General features: G+C 33.8%; 1 protein-coding gene across 2 annotated transcripts in view; it reads left to right on the top strand.

Annotated features, from left to right (window-relative positions):
• LOC149961270 (uncharacterized) overlaps positions 1-20,384 on the top strand; it is a 151,922-nt gene that overhangs the window by 16,567 nt on the left and 114,971 nt on the right. For both annotated transcript variants that reach the window (XM_090176409.1, XM_090176415.1), the window contains exon 2: positions 1,973-2,100. In XM_090176409.1, the coding sequence (XP_090032535.1) occupies positions 1,973-2,100 (128 nt within the window). The remainder of the gene's footprint in view (positions 1-1,972; positions 2,101-20,384) is intronic.

Raw genomic sequence — 20,384 nt, 5'->3', positions numbered from 1 at the left:
CTTATCGAGGCAACCTGTTTGATTCTCTCAGTGTGCCGCCGTGTATAGTAGCTGGCTGGGGGAGTTGACGGGTCGCTGCCTTCGAAGCCACCAGAGAGAGAGGTCATTGAGGTCATTCAATTAGCTTTTCTTTTTCAATAGAAAAATCACGAGTTCCCGATTTATCAATACCACCAACAATATTCCCCATTTTGTTCGTCATCTACTCCCGGTCGGAATCCAACCGTTGATTCTCATGAAGTCAGCGCCTCTTTCGCTCGCATTTCTACTTACTAAATTAGCTTCAAACGGAGGCCGCCTTATTTATTAATTTTTTTTCTTTATTTACGGTTTTTGATTTGGTATTTTTAGGTACCCTAATATTTTTTTTATATAATTAATTAAGGAAATCTACCTGAAAAGTGTTTTTCAGTATATAACAATGTCATTTGTGGAATATTTAAGGAATAGGCAAACATAGCAATATAAGAATGCTATTTTTGCCGAATAGGTAAATATTAGAATGGAATATTTATATAATCGTCCAAAAATAGCAATAATATAAGTGGCAAAAATAGCAATGTTTTAAGTGGAATATTTATGAAATCGTCAAAAATAGCAATATTATAAGTGGAATATTTATGAAATCGGCAAAAATAGCAATGTTTTAAGTGGAATATTTATGAAATCGGCAAAAATAGCAATGTTTTAAGTGGAATATTTATGAAATCGGCAAAACTAGCAATAATATAAGTGGAATATTTATGTAACCGGCAAAAACAGAAATATTAGTCATCAAGCGTTTTTTAAAGCCATAATATTTACGCAATCGTCAAAAATAGCAATATTAGCATTGGAATATTTAGGCAATCGACAAAAATAGCAATATTAGCATTGGAATATGTATGCAATCGGCAAAAAGAGCAATATTAGCATTGGAATATTTAGGCAATCGACAAAAATAGCAATATTAGCATTGGAATATGTATGCAATCGGCAAAAAGAGCAATATTACAATTGGAATAATTTTTGAAATCGACAAAAATAGCAATATTATAAGTGGAATATTTGTAAAAAATAGCAATATTATAAGTGGAATATTTGTAAAAAATAGCAATATTATAAGTGGAATATTTGTCAAAAATAGCAATATTATAAGTGGAATATTTATGAAATCGTAAAAATAGCAATATTATAAGTGGAATATTTATGAAATCGTCAAAAATAGCAATATTATAAGTGGAATATTTATGAAATCGTCAAAAATAGCAATATAATAAGTGGAATATTTGTCAAAAATAGCAATATTATAAGTGGAATATTTGTCAAAAATAGCAATATTATAAGTGGAATATTTGTCAAAAATAGCAATATTATAAGTGGAATATTTGTCAAAAATAGCAATATTATAAGTGGAATATTTGTCAAAAATAGCAATATTATAAGTGGAATATTTGTCAAAAATAGCAATATTATAAGTGGAATATTTGTCAAAAATAGCAATATTATAAGTGGAATATTTGTCAAAAATAGCAATATAATAAGTGGAATATTTATGAAATCGTCAAAAATAGCAATATTATAAGTGGAATATTTATGAAATCGTCAAAAATAGCAATATTATAAGTGGAATATTTATGAAATCGTCAAAAATAGCAATATTAAAAGTGGAATATTTATGAAATTGGCAAAAATAGAAATATAAGTAAAATATTTATGAAATCGGCAAAAATAGAAATATAAGTAAAATATTTATGAAATCGGCAAAAATAGAAATATAAGTAAAATATTTCGCATTCCACAAAAATATAAATATTATATTGGAATGTTATGACATAACTATGTAAATATCACGCATTCATAAACTTTAATTAAAATTATATCGCAATTTAATTACTCTAGAAAGATTGTCATTGATAGTATTTCTTCAGTTAATTTTAAATCTTGAAATGACCTACGATCATTCTCTAATAGTACTTTCTTAATTTTGAAGGTGAAATCTCCCGTACTCGGACACCGGAAACGAGGACACCACGAACCGGAAATGGACAAGCTGGAACCATCTCCCGGATGTCAAGTGTGCGGAGATAAATGCCCGGGATACGTGGCCCATTTTTGGAGGTAGGAACACTTTTGCCGCTCAGCGCCCATCTTAGCGTCAACCCGATCTCACATGGTTTAAATTCGCCCTAAGTAACCTTTATTATTCTAGTTTAGCGTTTCTGATTGTAAGATTGGTTTGATTATGGAGTTTTATTCATGCGGAAATAACTCGGGCTGATGTTTTTCGGTCTGGGTTTTTTTTACTTGGTTTTGCCAAGAATGGATTTGTTTATACTTAGTGAGAATGGCTACGGTGAGACTATTTTTAGCGTGCTTTTCAATTCCCTCGTTTAAAAAAATCAACTCAGTCGGTGACGTTTTTCCAGTGTTGGTAAAAATCCCCGGAAAACCAGGTTTTTTTGGTTTAAATCAGTTTTTTTAAACACCGCTTTATTTTGCTTTTAATCTATTTTTCACTTTTGTTTAACCGTGCATACATATTACCAATCAACTCAAAATTAATATGAGTATTATTACAAGTCTCAAGTGACCAGAAAAAGTTTTAGTTTTGGTTACGTTTTTTACCAGTCTCATCAGAACAAAGTTTTAGTTTTAGTTTAATTTTTGATTTTGTAAAAAAAAAATATATATAAAATTTTCAAGTAAATTAAAGGAAAATATAGGAAAAACCATAAGCAGGGTTGCCACGGTACCTGGAAAACCTGGAATTTGAATATGGGTATAAAAATCAGGGAAATGTCAGGGAATTTTAAAAATTAGTCTAAAAATCAGGGAAATGTCAGGGAATTTTAAAAATTAGTCTAAAAATCAGAGAAATGTCAGGGAATTTTAAAAATGAGTCTAAAAATCATAGAGGTCGGGGATGGTTAACATTTATTCAATAGATAAAGCTCTCAAAATTATTCGTAAAACTTTTTGGTCAAGTAATTTATATTTCTGTATTATCCGATTAATTTTTGGATAAATTTGTAAAATTAATCGGAAAAACGACGTTTTTTTCGATAAAAAGCTCAAATTTTACGAATAATACATGTTTTTTAATCATTTTCCGAAATATTATCCGGTAAATTTCTTTGTTTACATTTTTTCCCGAAAAAAATCAATTTAAACATGGATAATGGTTAACCGTCCCCGACCTCTAAAAAATCAGGGAAATGTCAGGGAATTTAGATAAGGAAACGTTTACTAAAATATAGGTTTAAAAAATAAAATCTTAGCACAAAATAAGTCAGGGAAAATCTCCGGAGATGGTCAGGGACAACCTGGAAATGTCAATTTGATTGTGAAAAAACTGTGGCAACCCTGATAAGTGAAAATAAGGATTCTTATCGAGAAACAGTAGATAAAATGAAGTGAAATATAGGATGAAGAAGGGTACACGACGACGGAATGTTTTCGGGTTATATACTACACGAGAAAACATAATTAATTTATAGGATGGTATTGGAAATGTGGTCACCTAGTTGTAAATGTTTTAGAAATGTACTTATTTCGGTAAGAAAATGTACAAACATTTTTCAATAATTTTGAATTAAAAAAACTAAATTATTATTTAAAAAAAAATCACTGGGTTTAAACCATGATTTAGACCATGGTTTAACCAGCCAACCCTGCGTTTTTCCTTCCGCCGTTATCGTGCCCGGGGGAAACCTAAATGGTGATGCACGTGGACCGTCTCAACTGACAAGGAGACTACCCGAGGTGTAACACACCGATTTTGTTCAAACTCGGGGGATTGGTAGACCTTCATGTAACTTGAAAAATCCTAAAGGGATTTTATTCAATGGGCAACTGGTTTGCCATGGCAAAGAAAAATGTTTTTGACAACAAAAATTGAAATTTTCCCATTGAAAATAACATGGGATTTTGATCGATTTCCCTGTTAATAAAATTTAAGAAATTGATCAAAATGTGACCAATTTTATTTTTTTCGTCAATTTTTATAATTTTTTTTATTTGTTTGGTATTTTATTTTATTTTCAATTTTGTAAAATGTTTCGCAGGGGGGAAAGGGACCCTTGGAATCGGTCAAAATTCCATGTTATTTTCAGTGGGAAATTTTGCATTTTATGTTGTCAAAAACAGTTTTTGTTGCCATGGCAAAACCGTTGCCCATTGAATAAAATCCCTTTAGGATTTTTCAAGTTACATGAAGGTTACATGAACAAAATCGGTGTGTAACACCTGGGGTCTTCTCCTTGTGAGTCATTCTCGATAAGTTAAAATGAACACATTCTTGTTTTGACTAAGCCTTGGCTGAGAAGGTTTTTAAACTTTTGATTGATGTTTTAGCGCGTTCGTATCAGTTATCTTTTTTGCTGTTTCTTTATACCCCTTTTACACACACTGTCAACTGTTCTCCGCATTTTAAAGTATTTCGTAAGGGTGTATGACAGTTTGTCTTGGCCTTGGGTAAATTTGGATAGGATTTTATCATTTGGTTTTTCAGCCATTTTGACGCGCTATGAAATATGCCTAATTTAGATGGATGAGGAATTATGTGGCGTTTTTTTAAACTGAGGTGAGAATTAACGTAAACATTTTAGCATTTGCCGTTCGAATAAGTTTTTAAGGTGTTATTTTGTTACTGTTGTATCCTAGAGGGTTTTTGACTTTTGAGTGGCGTTATTTGGGTTACATTTGATTTATTAACGTACATGTAGCTGCAATTTACTTCTTTTAACATTGCCATTTTGTACCTTATTATATTTTACGTTTCTTTTTGCGGCGTTCAAATTTAAAATTATCAATGGTTGGGTTTGCGGAACATCCAAAAATTTTGCCGTATTTTTAAAATTACAAATATTTTATGAACTTAACGCATTAGCTAATTTGCCGTTGACTTCATTTGTTAATTTAACAAGTTATTTTTCAATTGAGCTTAGACGGTTTATCATTTTCACCATGCTGTATTTTTGAAGAAAGTTGTAATTTTGGCTATAATTAAAATCGCGGCAATTTCATAGTTAGTAATAAGCTGGAATTATCAGTGAATTAGATTTTTAGCAAAAAGTTAGGGATATATCGGGGAATAAATACTGTTGACAAAAGTTTGAGATATATCGGGGAATTGAGACTGTTGACTAAAGTTGGGGATATATCTAGGAATTAATACTGTTGACAAAAGTCTTAGATATATCGGGGAATAAATACTGTTGACTAAAGTCGGGGATATATCGGGGAAGTAATACTGTTGACCAAAATCTGAGATATATCTAGGAATTAATACTGTTGACTAAAGTCGGGGATATATCGGGGAAGTAATACTTTTGACCAAAATCTGAGATATATCTAGGAATTAATACTGTTGACAAACTTCTGGGATATATCGGGGAATTAATACTTTTGACAAAAGTTTGAGATATATCGGGTATTGAGACTGTTGATTAAAGTCGGGGATATATCGGGGAACTAATACTGTTGACCAAAATCTGAGATATATCTAGGAATTAATACTGTTGACAAACTTCTGGGATATATCGGGGAATTAAAACTGTGGGCAAACTTCTGGGATACATCGGGGAATTGAGACTGTTGATTAAAGTCGGGGATATATCGGGGAATTAATACTGTTGACAAACTTCTGGGATATATCGGGGAATTAATACTGTTGACAAAGTCGGGGATATATCGGGGAATTGAGACTGTTGACTGAAGTCGGGGATATATCTAGGAATTAATACTGTTGACAAACTTCTGGGATATATCGGGGAATTAAAACTGTTGACAAAAGTTTGAGATATATCGGGGAATTTAGACTGTTGACAAAAGTCTGGGATATATCAATCTGTAAAAAACCTTGAAATATCTGTTTGTATGAGCCTTTTATATCTCCCACACGAGAAAATACAACTTAAATTAAATCAGCAATTTAAATACACGTCGTTTAGAACAAATTATTTAAATTTGTGATAATCTTTCTTTCGTATCCGGAATTAAAACACACGTCGATCAAACCCAATTTTAATTTAAAATTGAATTAAAAACGATAGCATATTTTAGAAACTAAAGTTCAATGTCAAAAATAAAATAAAAATAACTGATATAAATTTAATACCAAAAGAATCGATGCATGCGTTATCTGTGGAAATATTCCCAAAAAAACTCCTTTAAAAGAACTAGTGAAAATCACGAGTTCAACCTGTAGCCTCCTTAGGCCTAGTTGACATTAGTGGAAAAATAATTTACAAAAATCTCGGTGTAAGAAATAGCATATCTTAATTACAGTTGATACCGCGAAATAAAAAGGATATAAAACTAGCTTCGATTGCGGACCGCTAGGGGGCAGTTAATTTTATACGTAAGACAAATCGGTAAAAATTCCCTTTTTTAACGTTAAGGGCTCCCAAATTTTATTAAAAACCGGAATTAAGAATAGGTTTTTTCTCTCCGTCGATTTAAATCTTTCGATTTTTTGCGCCAAAACAAGTAGCTATAAATTTCTCGGAATTGAAAGGTTGAAAAGAAATATTTTATTATCGAATGATGAGGTTGCGTTGTTTTATTTGGTGTGTGTGTGATCCCAGAGGTAGTGTAGGAAGGTTGACTTTCCCTTTTGGGAAGTAGAAAAAGTGGATTCCTTTTTTGGCGGCAGGGTGACTAAAACTTTATTTCTTTTTGTGATTAAAGGAGGTGGTCTGACATCGTAAAAAATCTCGTACACTCTAGAGAAAAATTATTTTAGAAATCTTCAAATCAACATGAAAAGTCTGAAATCTAGGCGAAAATCATTTCCAAAATCTCGAAATCAGTCTAAAATCCATAAATTAACTTAAAATCTCAAAATTAGTCTATAAAAACCAGAAATAAACTTGAAATCTCAAAATCCGTATAACACCACAAATGAACTCGAAATCTCAAAATTAGGCTATAAAAACCAGGAATGAACTCAAAATCTCAATTATTCTATTAAAACCAGGAATGAACTCGAAATCTCAAAATTATTCTACAAAAACCAGAAATCAACGTGAAATCTCAAAATTAGTCTATAAAAACCAGAAATGAACGCGAAATCTCAAAAATAGTTCATATAAATTAGAAATGAACTCCAAATATCAAATTTAGTCTATAACAACCAGAAATGAACTCGAAATCTCAAAATTATTCTATAAAAACCAGAAATCAACGTGAAATCTCAATTAGTCTATAAAAACCCGAAATGAACGCGAAATCTCAAAAATAGTTTATATAAATTAGAAATGAACTCCAAATCCCAAAATTAGTCTATAAAAAAAAATGAACGCGAAATCTCAATTTGTTTATAAAAACTAGAAATCAACGCAAAATTAGTATAAAAACCGGGAATGAACTCTAAATCTCAAAATTAGTCTATAAAAACTAGAAATCAACGTGAAATCTCAATTAGGCTATAACAACCATAAATGTACTCGAAATCTCAAAATTAGTCTTTACAAACAAGAAATGAACTGAAACCAAATCAGCTTCAAATTTATGGAATCACTCAGACTCGAAAACTGCGTACGCAAAGTTTGCAATTTCTCCGACCCCTCGCGTAAAAGACATTGCATTTCCAAGACCATAATTTCCAATTAAAATAAATATTTGAACCCCTCCTTAGTACTTATACCCGGTAGTTTTTATTATTTTTGGAAGTAAAGTTGCGTAGTAAAACGATAGTCGTTCAACATGGCTCATTACGGGCTCCGAAAGTAGGAGGACTTTGAAATGTTGAAGATGTTGTCTTAAGAAATTCGAGAAGAGGTCAGAGACATCGCGGGGGAAGGCCTTTGGAGATAATTAGCGGCTCGTTTCGAGGGAAAAAAATCCTTGGCAGGGAGAGAAGAGATTTGCCTCTCCGGACACAATGAGATGATAGAGAGAGTGGCTCGCCCACGCCAGAAAGTTTCCATTCGGCCGATTTAGCCTCGTTACGAGGATCGTTTTTGTAAAGCTAAGCCTCGCTTTTACCGCCTTTGATTCAATTGTTGATATGTTGGCTAGTTTCATTTTTGCGTTTATCTTGGGACTTGGTGTAATCGACTCCTTAGACGAGGTTTGAAACTGGATTCTCGGATTAAGGGGGAAGACTATAAAATAAATAATAATACAGTGGCCATTGTCTACTTTCGCGCTATTTCAAGCTGAACTCTTTTAATTTTGTATTTTAACTTATAAAATTAATATTTCAGTGTAGAACAGCCTCTTGTTTAGTGACTAAAATAATTTTCACAATTTTTTATTTAAAAGTAATTAAGTTATTACGTTTTAATTCGGACCCCCGGAGCTAAACAAGTTGGGCAAGCGCCTACACTACCCTTTAGTTAGGACCTAATATCTCGTTAACTATTAATATTAGAATTATCAAAATTATTTTAAGCACTAGAGGAAGGTTCCGCCTAATAATAAAAATATAATTCAATTATGTAATTGTTAAAACAGAAACGTTCAGCTTGAACAAAAAAGAGGCTTTTACCGTATTCTTCCCCCTTAAGAATGTACACTTTGGAAAGTTGCTTTGGGTCTCACCACTTCGAGAAGGTTGGTGGTGGGCGGTGATAGCCTAATTTATGTACACGATATACTAACTGAAGACACTAAAATAGTCGGGGGGTGTCCTGGGGGTGTCCTGGGGGGGGGGGGGGGTCGGGCATTTAGCGAAAATGGGATTTCAAGATTTCTTGTTGGATTTCGGATTTATTAACTTTTGTCCCGGATTTCGAGATTTCTTGCCGGATTTCGAGATTTCTTGCCGGATTTCGAGATATCTTGCCGGATTTCGAGATATCTTGTCGGATTTCGAGATATCTTGTCGGATTTCGAGATATCTTGTCGGATTTCGAGATATCTTGTCGGATTTCGAGATATCTTGTCGGATTTCGAGATATCTTGTCGGATTTCGAGATATCTTGTCGGATTTCGAGATATCTTGTCGGATTTCGAGATATCTTGTCGGATTTCGAGATATCTTGTCGGATTTCGAGATATCTTGTCGGATTTCGAGATATCTTGTCGGATTTCGAGATATCTTGTCGGATTTCGAGATATCTTGTCGGATTTCGAGATATCTTGTCGGATTTCGAGATATCTTGTCGGATTTCGAGATATCTTGTCGGATTTCGAGATATCTTGTCGGATTTCGAGATATCTTGTCGGATTTCGAGATATCTTGTCGGATTTAGAGATTTGCCGTGGGATTTCGAGATTTGTCGTCGGATTTTGAAATTTGCCGTGGGATTTCGAGATATCTTGTCGGATTTTGAAATTTGCCGTGGGATTTAGAGATTTGCCGTGGGATTTAGAGATTTGCCGTGGGATTTAGAGATTTGCCGTGGGATTTAGAGATTTGCCGTGGGATTTAGAGATTTGCCGTGGGATTTAGAGATTTGCCGTGGGATTTAGAGATTTGCCGTGGGATTTAGAGATTTGCCGTGGGATTTAGAGATTTGCCGTGGGATTTAGAGATTTGCCGTGGGATTTAGAGATTTGCCGTGGGATTTAGAGATTTGCCGTGGGATTTAGAGATTTGCCGTGGGATTTAGAGATTTGTCATCGGATTTAGAGATTTGTCATCGGATTTAGAGATTTGTCATCGGATTTAGAGATTTGTCATCGGATTTAGAGATTTGTCATCGGATTTAGAGATTTGTCATCGGATTTAGAGATTTGTCATCGGATTTAGAGATTTGTCATCGGATTTAGAGATTTGTCGCCGGATTTAGAGATTTGTCGCCGGATTTCGAGATTTGTCGCCGGATTTCGAGATTTGTCATCGGATTTAGAGATTTGTCATCGGATTTAGAGATTTGTCATCGGATTTCGAGATTTGTCGCCGGATTTCGAGATTTGTCGCCGGATTTCGACATCGAGGGGATTGTGTGTACTTTATTGTCTGTGACATCTTGTTTATTCCTCCATTGAAAAACATTGTGTGATTTAAATCAAGTGTTATTTTTCAAAAAATCACTTGATTTAAATTATGATTTATATCAAATCGATTTAATAAATCAGACATCCCTGATCACAGTTCCGATAAATAGAGTCAAATATCGAAATTTATTATCGTTACCAAAAAAATTTAACATAGATAAATTTATAAATACAAACAAAACAAAACCATTTAAATTGATTAGCCCTAAATTAGGAGATAGAACCAACTTCAACGCGCGTTCAAAAGAGGCCAATACATACATTTAATCCTTGAAGATAAGCGCGCGTCAAAGCAAACTTTGAATCCGGTAAAAAGAATCTAAAATGACAGCACAATGGGAAACGGCGAATAACACCCCAAAAAGCATTAAGAAAACTCATGCCCAAAAATGCGAAACGGACAACATCAAAAGCCCCTACGTTCTTCGAAATAGACAATTACGTCTGACGCCTTAAACTCGCTGCAAAATAGCCCTGACCTAACCCCTTTTTTTCTTAGTTTTTATTCGAAACCCAAATAGAATTTTTGAAAGTACACCGCCTGAATGCGAAATTTGTACAATAGGATTTCGCGTTACGTCAACTTTTGAATGCTCTAGCGGAATCAGTGCCACCAAGAATTTATTGCAGTTAACGGATAATATGTAGCCGCGATTATAGCTGCTTTCCATGATTCCCGGATGATATACCACGCCTACACGAAGAGAGAGCCTGCTATTGTACTGGGAGTGCTTTCCCCCCTTATCGACAGAAAATGGTGAAGTTTACGCCGAGAAAGGCAGAGGGGCGTGGCTTTTATTATCGGGGATCACGAGAAATCATGAGCACACTTCCTATATTATATAAATTTTCCTATAATTCGGGTATATTCCCATTCGATCGAAATCCCATTCGACCGAATTCAATATGTTTCCGAAATATAGCCCAAAAGGCGGATTCGGTTCATTGGGACCTTTTGTTTTGTTTTTTACTTCTGCCCCGAGATATAGCAGGGTACGCAAAAAACGTTATACCTAAACAAAATTGCTACAGGTGTACTAACGGTAAGGTTAGGTTAGGTTAGGTTAGGTTAGTCTCACTTCCCTAGGGTGGCGCGCTTTTATAAATATATTTATGCTTTGAACTTTTTATTTATGTCAAGAATACAATAATTCGAACAATTTCATTTTTTAATGTGAATGGTTAAGTTTGTAGCAATTGCGTCGAGTAAGGCTAATAATAATATAAACGTGCAAAATTGGGCTGTAAACCGCACAATTAGGGTATTTTCGATCGATTGGGACTCAATGTTAAATCGTTTTCGAACGAATGGGATTTCGGTCGAATGGGACCAAAGCATAATTCGATTGTCTTCCTATAATTTTTCAATTTTCCTATTTTTTCGATGTATTTTTCGCAATTTGCTTTCATAGTTTTAAAGTATGATAGAAGGCGCTCAAAAAGAGCCAGTCTTTTACTGAAGCACTAATTTAATTGACTTAAAAGGCTATCTGGTGTTTTAAAATGAAAATGTAATATTACCTAATTTATCGAGTCACAAAGTGTGTGATGTTTTCATATTAAATGTAATATAGAAAAATTAAACGATCACTATTGCATCTTGGATTAATAATAGTAGTTCCTTATTAGTCTAATTATTTTAATAAGTATTTTTAAATATCACTATGCAATAGTGGTCGTTTCTTTAATTTTATTTTAAATAAATGTAATATTACTATTAAACCAAAGTTCGGGTGGTAAACCAAAGTTGCTTTAAAAGCATTTGTTTTATCTTTATTACAATTATTTCTTTAATTTTCTGAAAATTCACCCGATCGTTCCTATATTTAGCTACAAATTACTACTATAATTCCCTATAAAACGACAATAAGGTTAAGCCGGCCCACGGAAACGTGTAACGGCATTTGTACAAGTGTAAATTGTACTTATAAAAATACGTCTACATTCAGCTAAAAGTTTGCCTTACACGTTTTCCAAGTTGTGGCTGAAGCTGTCCATTCTCCGTTCGTCCATGTACACTCTTGGTTTCTTGGAACAACCTCAGCTCAAACCGACTGGCAAACAGATTCGTGTTAAAATAGTACTCGCTTAAGAAGGCAAAACAAACTTCGACTAAGTTCATTTAGCGCTTTTCTCAAACAAGGTCTAAATTTGTAAAGGTTTTTTTTTAATTCAATTTGAAAAGAAGTTTTTAAGAAGTTTGCGGGCTCGAAACCGGTACTTTGACCTTTCGTTTGACCCTCTGAGAGAAAAGTAGAGATATTATAATGGTGTCTGGATCTAGTCGGCCGTAACTGAAGCTTTTCACGTTTTGGAAATTCAAAAGCGGGGGTGAGTCGCTCCGAGTTTTAGAAGGACTGAATTTGTCATTGTAATTTTGACCTATTTTTTTTACGGCGAAGAAAGATTTATATTTAGCTTCTATAATTTTTTGAAAGATGTCAGTAGTAGTGATCAAACACACCAACACCGTTTTATGAATATGTTAAATTGATATTTTGACAAATATAAATCTAGACTAGTGTGGCACCAAAATCGATTTTTATTATTATTGAAATGTTTTCTATTTATTGGATTTTCTACAATGAATAGCTTTTTTTCCTTAATAAATAATCATAATAAGGCTTTATTTGGGATATTCAGCTCAGTAACCATTACTGATTTCCAGCTGAGTCCACGATACAAAACATTTTCAAATTTGAATTAAGACATTTGCATATTAGTAAAATTGGATTAAAATGTTAGAACAAAATCTTTAGTAGGTGGTTTTTTTTCGCTTGTCCGAGGACAAAAAGTGTAAACTTTTTACCCTAAAACGTTTTATTCGCCTGTTCTCGGGGTAAGATTTACCCTGTCCCTTATTTTGTTCAGATTTACCCTGTCCCTTATTTTGTTCAGATTTACCCTGTCCCTTATTTTGTTCAGATTTACCCTGTCCCTTATTTTGTTCAGATTTACCCTGTCCCTTATTTTGTTCAGATTTACCCTGTCCCTTATTTTGTTCAGATTTACCCTGTCCCTTATTTTGTTCAGATTTACCCTGTCCCTTATTTTGTTCAGATTTACCCTGTCCCTTATTTTGTTCAGATTTACCCTGTCCCTTATTTTGTTCAGATTTACCCTGTCCCTTATTTTGTTCAGATTTACCTTGTCCCTTATTTTGTTCAGATTTACCCTGTCCCTTATTTTGTTCAGATTTACCCTGTCCCTTATTTTGTTCAGATTTACCCTGTCCCTTATTTTGTTCAGATTTACCCTGTCCCTTATTTTGTTCAGATTTACCCTGTCCCTTATTTTGTTCAGATTTACCCTGTCCCTTATTTTGTTCAGATTTACCCTGTCCCTTATTTTGTTCAGATTTACCCTGTCCCTTATTTTGTTCGCTTGAACCAGAGCTCTAAGGTTACACTTTTTACTCCTCCTCGAAAGGAGGTCTAGAGGGAGTAATCTAGCTTATATAGAAAATTCGTCTGCTTAAATTTCGTTTCACGAAAACATAACGGGTTTTGAACATCTTTACACGTGGCAAGCTTTTAATAACGAATATCCAATTGTTAAATGCTATTTAATGACTTTAAAAGTTGGTTGATGACTTAGGCCTAAGGTGGTGTCTTGGGTATTAGCCTAGCTGATTATTATTATTATTAAATAAATAAGAAAAATGAGTCCTATATTGATGATCTCACCACCGGTCGCCATCTTAAAAACAAAACAAATATATAACCTTTAACCTCTAACTACTCCCTTCTTACTCCAACTCGTTTTTTTCGTCAAGATCGAATTGGTGTAAAATGACGTTATAGGGCTACACTTTTGAACCTGCTCAAAAAACCCAGAACAGGCGAAACAAAACCACCTAATATTTGACTTAAAAACTGAGAGCGTAGGGTTGCAAGATGAGAATTTTGAAGGAAGAGCATTCCACAATGAAATTCCCCCGTATCTGGATGATAAAATTAGCGAATAAGTAGATTAGTCCATTATGAAAAGGGATAATAAAGCTAAACAAATTTGAAGAAATTTAAAAACTTACAAATAGCTCGTACCGATAGGTCTTCGAGCAAACCATAATACGCGAAACTCGGACCAAATAGATCTTCGAGTGAAAAATTAAATGAAATTAAATAAAATAGCCAGAATTTCCAACGGTTGACCGGTTTCGTCCTATTTGGGACTCGTCAGTACCGTGCGGGAAGGCTGGCTCGCGACTATAACTTTTTAACTTAACCCTGTATCTGGGACTCACTTTGCGAAGTTTATGAGAAAGGTTTTCCAGGTAAAACGTAGTCGCACTATTAGTGTTTTTATAATTGTGCACTGAAGAAGTTTGCGTGAAACGTTGTGTCACATATTCTGGTAAATGATGGATGTCTTGCTTCTAATCTAATAAGGTTATATCCCATACAAGCTAATTCCCCTTCGACCGAATCAATATATAGCCAATATATTTATAATAATAGCACGAAAGTTGGCGGGGTCCCATTCAACCGAATTAAGTAATATCTGATTTGGTAGGGTAGGTTAGGTTAGGTTGGATTAATATCGGATTGGACAATACTAGGTGCGTTTGGCAGGTTAGGTTAAAAACCGTCAAAATCGTATGATTCGGCCGAATGGGAATTCGGTTGTATGGGAATTGGCTTGCATGAGTTTTCCCATAAGACCGAATTCCCATCTGACCGAATGTATAGTAGTTGTATGTATTGTATTTTTTATATATTTATATAAAAATGTATCCCTAAAATTATATTGAATGAAAACCGAGCAAAACGCGGTTTTCGGTCGATTGGAATTCGGTTCAATGGAATACAATCATCTAATTACTACTACAATTTTTAAAGATTCCAGGGTGATTTTATACTTTTTCCTATATTTACACTATTTTGCAATGGGGGATTAAAAATTTATCAAAAAATAGGTTCTTAAAAAATTAAAATACATAGAAAATCTGAGCAAACTAAAATGTTAAATAGTAATTAAATTTAAATACAATTTAATTTAATTCAAGATTAGCTATCTGATAAAAGTCAAATTATCTCTTAGTTATACAATGAAAGAGCCATAAATTGTATAAAAAATCAATAAATTCAATAATATAAAAAAATTGATTGATTTTATTTTAAACTTCTCTTGAAATTACAGAAAAATCGAAAACTTATTTTCCCCATAATTATTTTGAGCTTTTCTGTGGTCACCCTCAGAGAACCTATTTTGTGGTAATACATAATTTAAATCCACGATTTAAAAAAAAAATCAGCCAACCGTGATAAATTAGTAAAGACTTTAATCGTTTCTACAAGTAGTCCATGGTATATCTTTATCCGACCTTGAGTGGAATAAATAATTTTAAAAGTTTTATCTTCATATAGGTTAATTGAACCTATGAGCAACAAACACAAGGAGAACGCAGCTAGCCTTTAAACACGCTAACGCCGTGTTGTGTACAAATTTCATTGTGCCTTTACGCTGAACGTTTTACGGGCGGGGGGAAGACAATTTCCCAAATTTCCCCTTCCGACGGCAGCAGGCGCTAAAGCGTCTAGCTAATAAAAAATGTACGCAAGAAAATGCAGGGTTTTTAACGGGTTGCGTTCTCCTTGCGTGCTGTGTTTGTTGCTCCTAGATCGAACTGTGTAATGGTGATTTAAAAATACCAAACCCATTCATAAATTGCTTAAAGGAAAACAAACATTTAGTTTGAATCTTTAAATACTTTTATTTAAAGTAGATGTTGGCGGGAAATTAATAAATACTGAAGTGTTTTTAGTAGTAAATTAGTATATAATGTAAATTATGTTAACGATATTTCAACTTAAAATATGGCACAAAATTAATTATTGTAATTATATATAAATATTAAATATTAAATATTTTTTTAACGGTTGTAAGATAATTTAAATTCAGAGACAGGGTTGCCACACGTCAGGGAAGTCAGGGAATTTAAAAATGTGCAAAGTGTGCCTAAAAGTTCGAAATTTTAAGAATTTGGAAAATGTCAGGGAATTAAATTTTATTTTGGCACTTTTTGAAGGTAATTTTACTCTAGATCTATGATAAATTCTATGATTATCATTGATTTCCTTGAAAGTTTGGTTAATTTTTCATAATATAATAACCTTTTTACTGAAATATAAGTTCATTTAAATTTATTAATTTCTGATAAAAGTAAATAAGTAAATTATAAAACCGAAATTTTAGCCTTAAATGGTCAGGGAATATCTCTTAAAATGGTCGGGGAATATCTCTTAAAATGGTCGGGGAATATCTCTTAAAATGGTCGGGGAATATCTCTTAAAATGGTCGGGGACAATATCTTAAAATGGTCGGGGACAATATCTTAAAATGGTCGGGGAATATCTCTTAAAATGGTCGGGGAATATCTCTTAAAATGGTCGGGGAAAATCTCTTAAAATGGTCGGGGAAAATCTCTTTAAATGGTCGGGGAAAATCTCTTTAAATGGTCGGGGACAATTTCTTTAAATGGTCGGGGACAATCTCTTTAAATGGTCGGGGACAATCTCTTTAAATGGTCGGGGACAATCTCTTTAAATGGTCGGGGACAATCTCTTTAAATGGTCGGGGACAATCTCTTTAAATGGTCGGGGACAATCTCTTTAAATGGTCGGGGACAATCTCTTTAAATGGTCGGGGACAATCTCTTTAAATGGTCGGGGACAATCTCTTTAAATGGTCGGGGACAATCTCTTTAAATGGTCGGGGACAATCTCTTTAAATGGTCGGGGACAATCTCTTTAAATGGTCGGGGACAATCTCTTTAAATGGTCGGGGACAATCTCTTTAAATGGTCGGGGACAATCTCTTTAAATGGTCGGGGACAATCTCTTTAAATGGTCGGGGACAATCTCTTTAAATGGTCGGGGACAATCTCTTTAAATGGTCGGGGACAATCTCTTTAAATGGTCGGGGACAATCTCTTTAAATGGTCGGGGACAATCTCTTTAAATGGTCGGGGACAATCTCTTTAAATGGTCGGGGACAATCTCTTTAAATGGTCGGGGACAATCTCTTTAAATGGTCGGGGACAATCTCTTTAAATGGTCGGGGACAATCTCTTTAAATGGTCGGGGACAATCTCTTTAAATGGTCGGGGACAATCTCTTTAAATGGTCGGGGACAATCTCTTTAAATGGTCGGGGACAATCTCTTTAAATGGTCGGGGACAATCTCTTTAAATGGTCGGGGACAATCTCTTTAAATGGTCGGGGACAATCTCTTTAAATGGTCGGGGACAATCTCTTTAAATGGTCGGGGACAATCTCTTTAAATGGTCGGGGACAATCTCTTTAAATGGTCGGGGACAATCTCTTTAAATGGTCGGGGACAATCTCTTTAAATGGTCGGGGACAATCTCTTTAAATGGTCGGGGACAATCTCTTTAAATGGTCGGGGAAAATATCTTAAAATGGTCGGGGAAAATATCTTAAAATAGTCGGGGAATAGTTAGAGAATTTGTATCTGAAGAGTTTGTGGCAACCCTCTCAGACTATTGTCGACATCTGTAAAAATGTATCTTCAATTTCGTTACCCCCGTGAAAGGGTCTTCTCCCTCGCGCGTAACCTAGCCAATATTTTACCGCCGGATGTGATATACCGGAAAAACAAATCGCCCCTGTTTCTCGGTTTCCCCGCGCTACTTTTACTTAGGCGTCTAGGAACCAAACCAAACACGATATCCAAGTCCGGGCTATCTTCTATAGAAAATGTCAAAAATGTAGACATGAAATAAATAATATTTTGGCCGCGGACTCGGCTCGATCAAACGCATGAGCAAGGACGCGTGAAATCTAATTTTTCTGCTTCTCGAAGTTTGTGACACGGGCGAGTTTACGACGGAAGAAAAATAATATCGGTTATAAGGAAAAAATTATTTTACCACTATCTCTTCTAGTAACAGTTTAGCGGATAAATTTCGCAGCTAGGAATCGAGGCGACTACCCTCACCCGACATACTAGCCATAAGCCGATAGAAGAGTGCGGTGTACGCCGGTACGATGTCGGGTGATTAGAGCTCCGAAGTTCTCGTAATTCAATGTAAGAAAATTGGAATGGAAAAAAATGAAGGAAGAAAAAAGTGTGATATCTTAAACTTGAAACGGGGTACGTCTTGCTTACTAGAGCGTGCTTGTGAGCTCGACAAAGCGACACTTTTCGCGAGGAAAAACGTGTTTTCCTATTGTCTTTGCAGAAATTGAGATGCTAGCCTGATAAATTACTGTCTTTAGGGGGGAGGGGCCAACTAGATTGTAAAAAAAAACGTTATTTTGTAACGTAAGATCGGATTAGACTTTTTGTGTGGGGTTGTGGTTGTGTTGTTTTGGTTCGTAATTATTTATTTTTGCTATTTTAATATTATTAAATAATAAATTAATAGTAATACATTTATTTGTTAGCGCAAATTTATAATTTTGAATTAATGGTAATAAATGTAATTGTTAGGCCAAATTGATAATTTGGAATTAATAGTAATACATCTATTTGTTAGGCGAAATTGATTATTTTGAATTAAAGCTAATACATTTATTTGTTAGCCCAAATTGATCATTTTGAATTAATGGTAATAAATTTATTTATTAGATAAAATTAATCATTTTTGAATTAAAGGTAATACATTTATTTGTTATTCCAAATTGATAATATTGAATTAAAAGTAATACATTTATTTGTTAGCGCAAATTGATAATATTGAATTAAAGGTAATACATTTATTTGTTATTCCAAATTGATAATATTGAATTAATGGTAATTTCATTTATTTGTGATGTAAAATGTATATTTAATGGTAATAAATTTATTATGTAAAATTTATATTTATTTAATGGTAATAAATTTATTTATGATGTAAAATTTATATTTGGTGTTAATGATAATAAATTTATGATGTAAAATTTATATTTTGTTAATGATAATAAATTTATTTATGATGTAAAATTTATATTTATTTAATGGCAATTAATTTTTTTATTAGGTCAAACTTAATTTATCATGAAATTCAAGATGTATGGGTAATTATTGTTTCGTCGTTTTAATTATATTCAATTAATGGCAATATTTTTTTATGACAAAATGCATTTATAACGAAATTCAAACTTATTTTCATAAACTGGTAAAGTCTTAAGAATTGTTTAAAACTTTTTTTAAATTAAACTAAAAAAGTAATAAAAATAAATTTTGCACAGTGTGTAAAAAAAATCTACCAACACGTTCTAGCTTGCAAAGCCATTTCCTGTTTTTAAAAAACCGAAATATATCGATTGAAAAATCGATTACGAATGATTTAGCTACTATTAAATATGCCATTCTAAATACATTAGATTTCAATCTGAGCCCCTTTTCATTTTCATTGGGAGAAACTTTTAGTGGAGTGTTTATTGCGAACAATCTACGCTCCTACAAGTTCCCGTTCGCGTTTCCTAGTGGTAGCTTAACCTCTCTATTAATTATCTATTGTCGAAATGTAGCAAGTTTCGTTCCAAGTCACTTCCGCTTGTTGAAGACAAATCGATTAGAAATGATTTAGTCTCTTTTAAATGAAATATATCGTTTGAAAAATCGATTAGGGACGATTTAATCGTTATTAAATACGCGGTTCGAAAGACATTAATTCCAATTTGATCGTAAACGATTGTTACTTATGCCCCGAAATTCCAGATGGGGGGGGGGGAGGGCGAAATGTTACCCTTCATATTAATTCAATTGTCTCGGTCGCGGTAGCGTGATACGAAATGATTGTGACAATCGCCGCAATAACAATGTACCTTTCGAAAGCGATTCTGTTGAGAATGAAATGACCTTATTTGAGGGGTGAAAGGTCTCCTCGACCTGTCTCGTAATAATGAAATGACCATTAAAGACGCTATTTCCTCTGGCTAATTGAACTTGGGGTTGCGATGGTGCAACCTATCCATTGTGTTTACTGGCCATTTTAATTTGAATTATTTTCCGGCACGGTTAAAAGCAACGATTTTGCAATTTGCTTAGGCAAACAGACCGCTTTTGTAGGTTAGTACAAAAATTAATAGTTTGGCGGGAACCGTCAAAACTCATTTTTGACAACTTTTTAAATATTGGTTCTACGGCACTGACTCGCGCGTTTTTGAATTTACAATGGTCGGTTCATATTTAGAAAGTGGAAAAATTATCCCCCTACAACCAAACTAGGAAACATCTAAAATGCACCAAGCGATTATTAATAACGCAACTTCGACAGCGATCCAACAACATATTTAATTAAAGGCCGGTTTTAAAAAACCAAATTCCTAGGACAACTTGGCAAGTGGTTTTAAGAATATCCTTTTTTTACGCTAAAGCTTTTGAAAAGCTATTTGCGTTATAAATTGTTTACAATAATTGATACCACAATTTTAAACCAGCCTTTAATTAAATATATGTTGTTGGATCGCTGTCGAAGTTGCGTTATTAATAATCGCTTGATG

This window comes from Leiobunum rupestre, chromosome 1 (assembly GCF_980474605.1).
Source record: "Leiobunum rupestre chromosome 1, qqLeiRupe1.1.hap1, whole genome shotgun sequence".
Taxonomy (NCBI): domain Eukaryota; kingdom Metazoa; phylum Arthropoda; class Arachnida; order Opiliones; family Sclerosomatidae; genus Leiobunum; species Leiobunum rupestre.
Note: the sequence above shows the minus strand (reverse complement) of the source record. Positions and strands in the feature narration are given on the sequence as shown.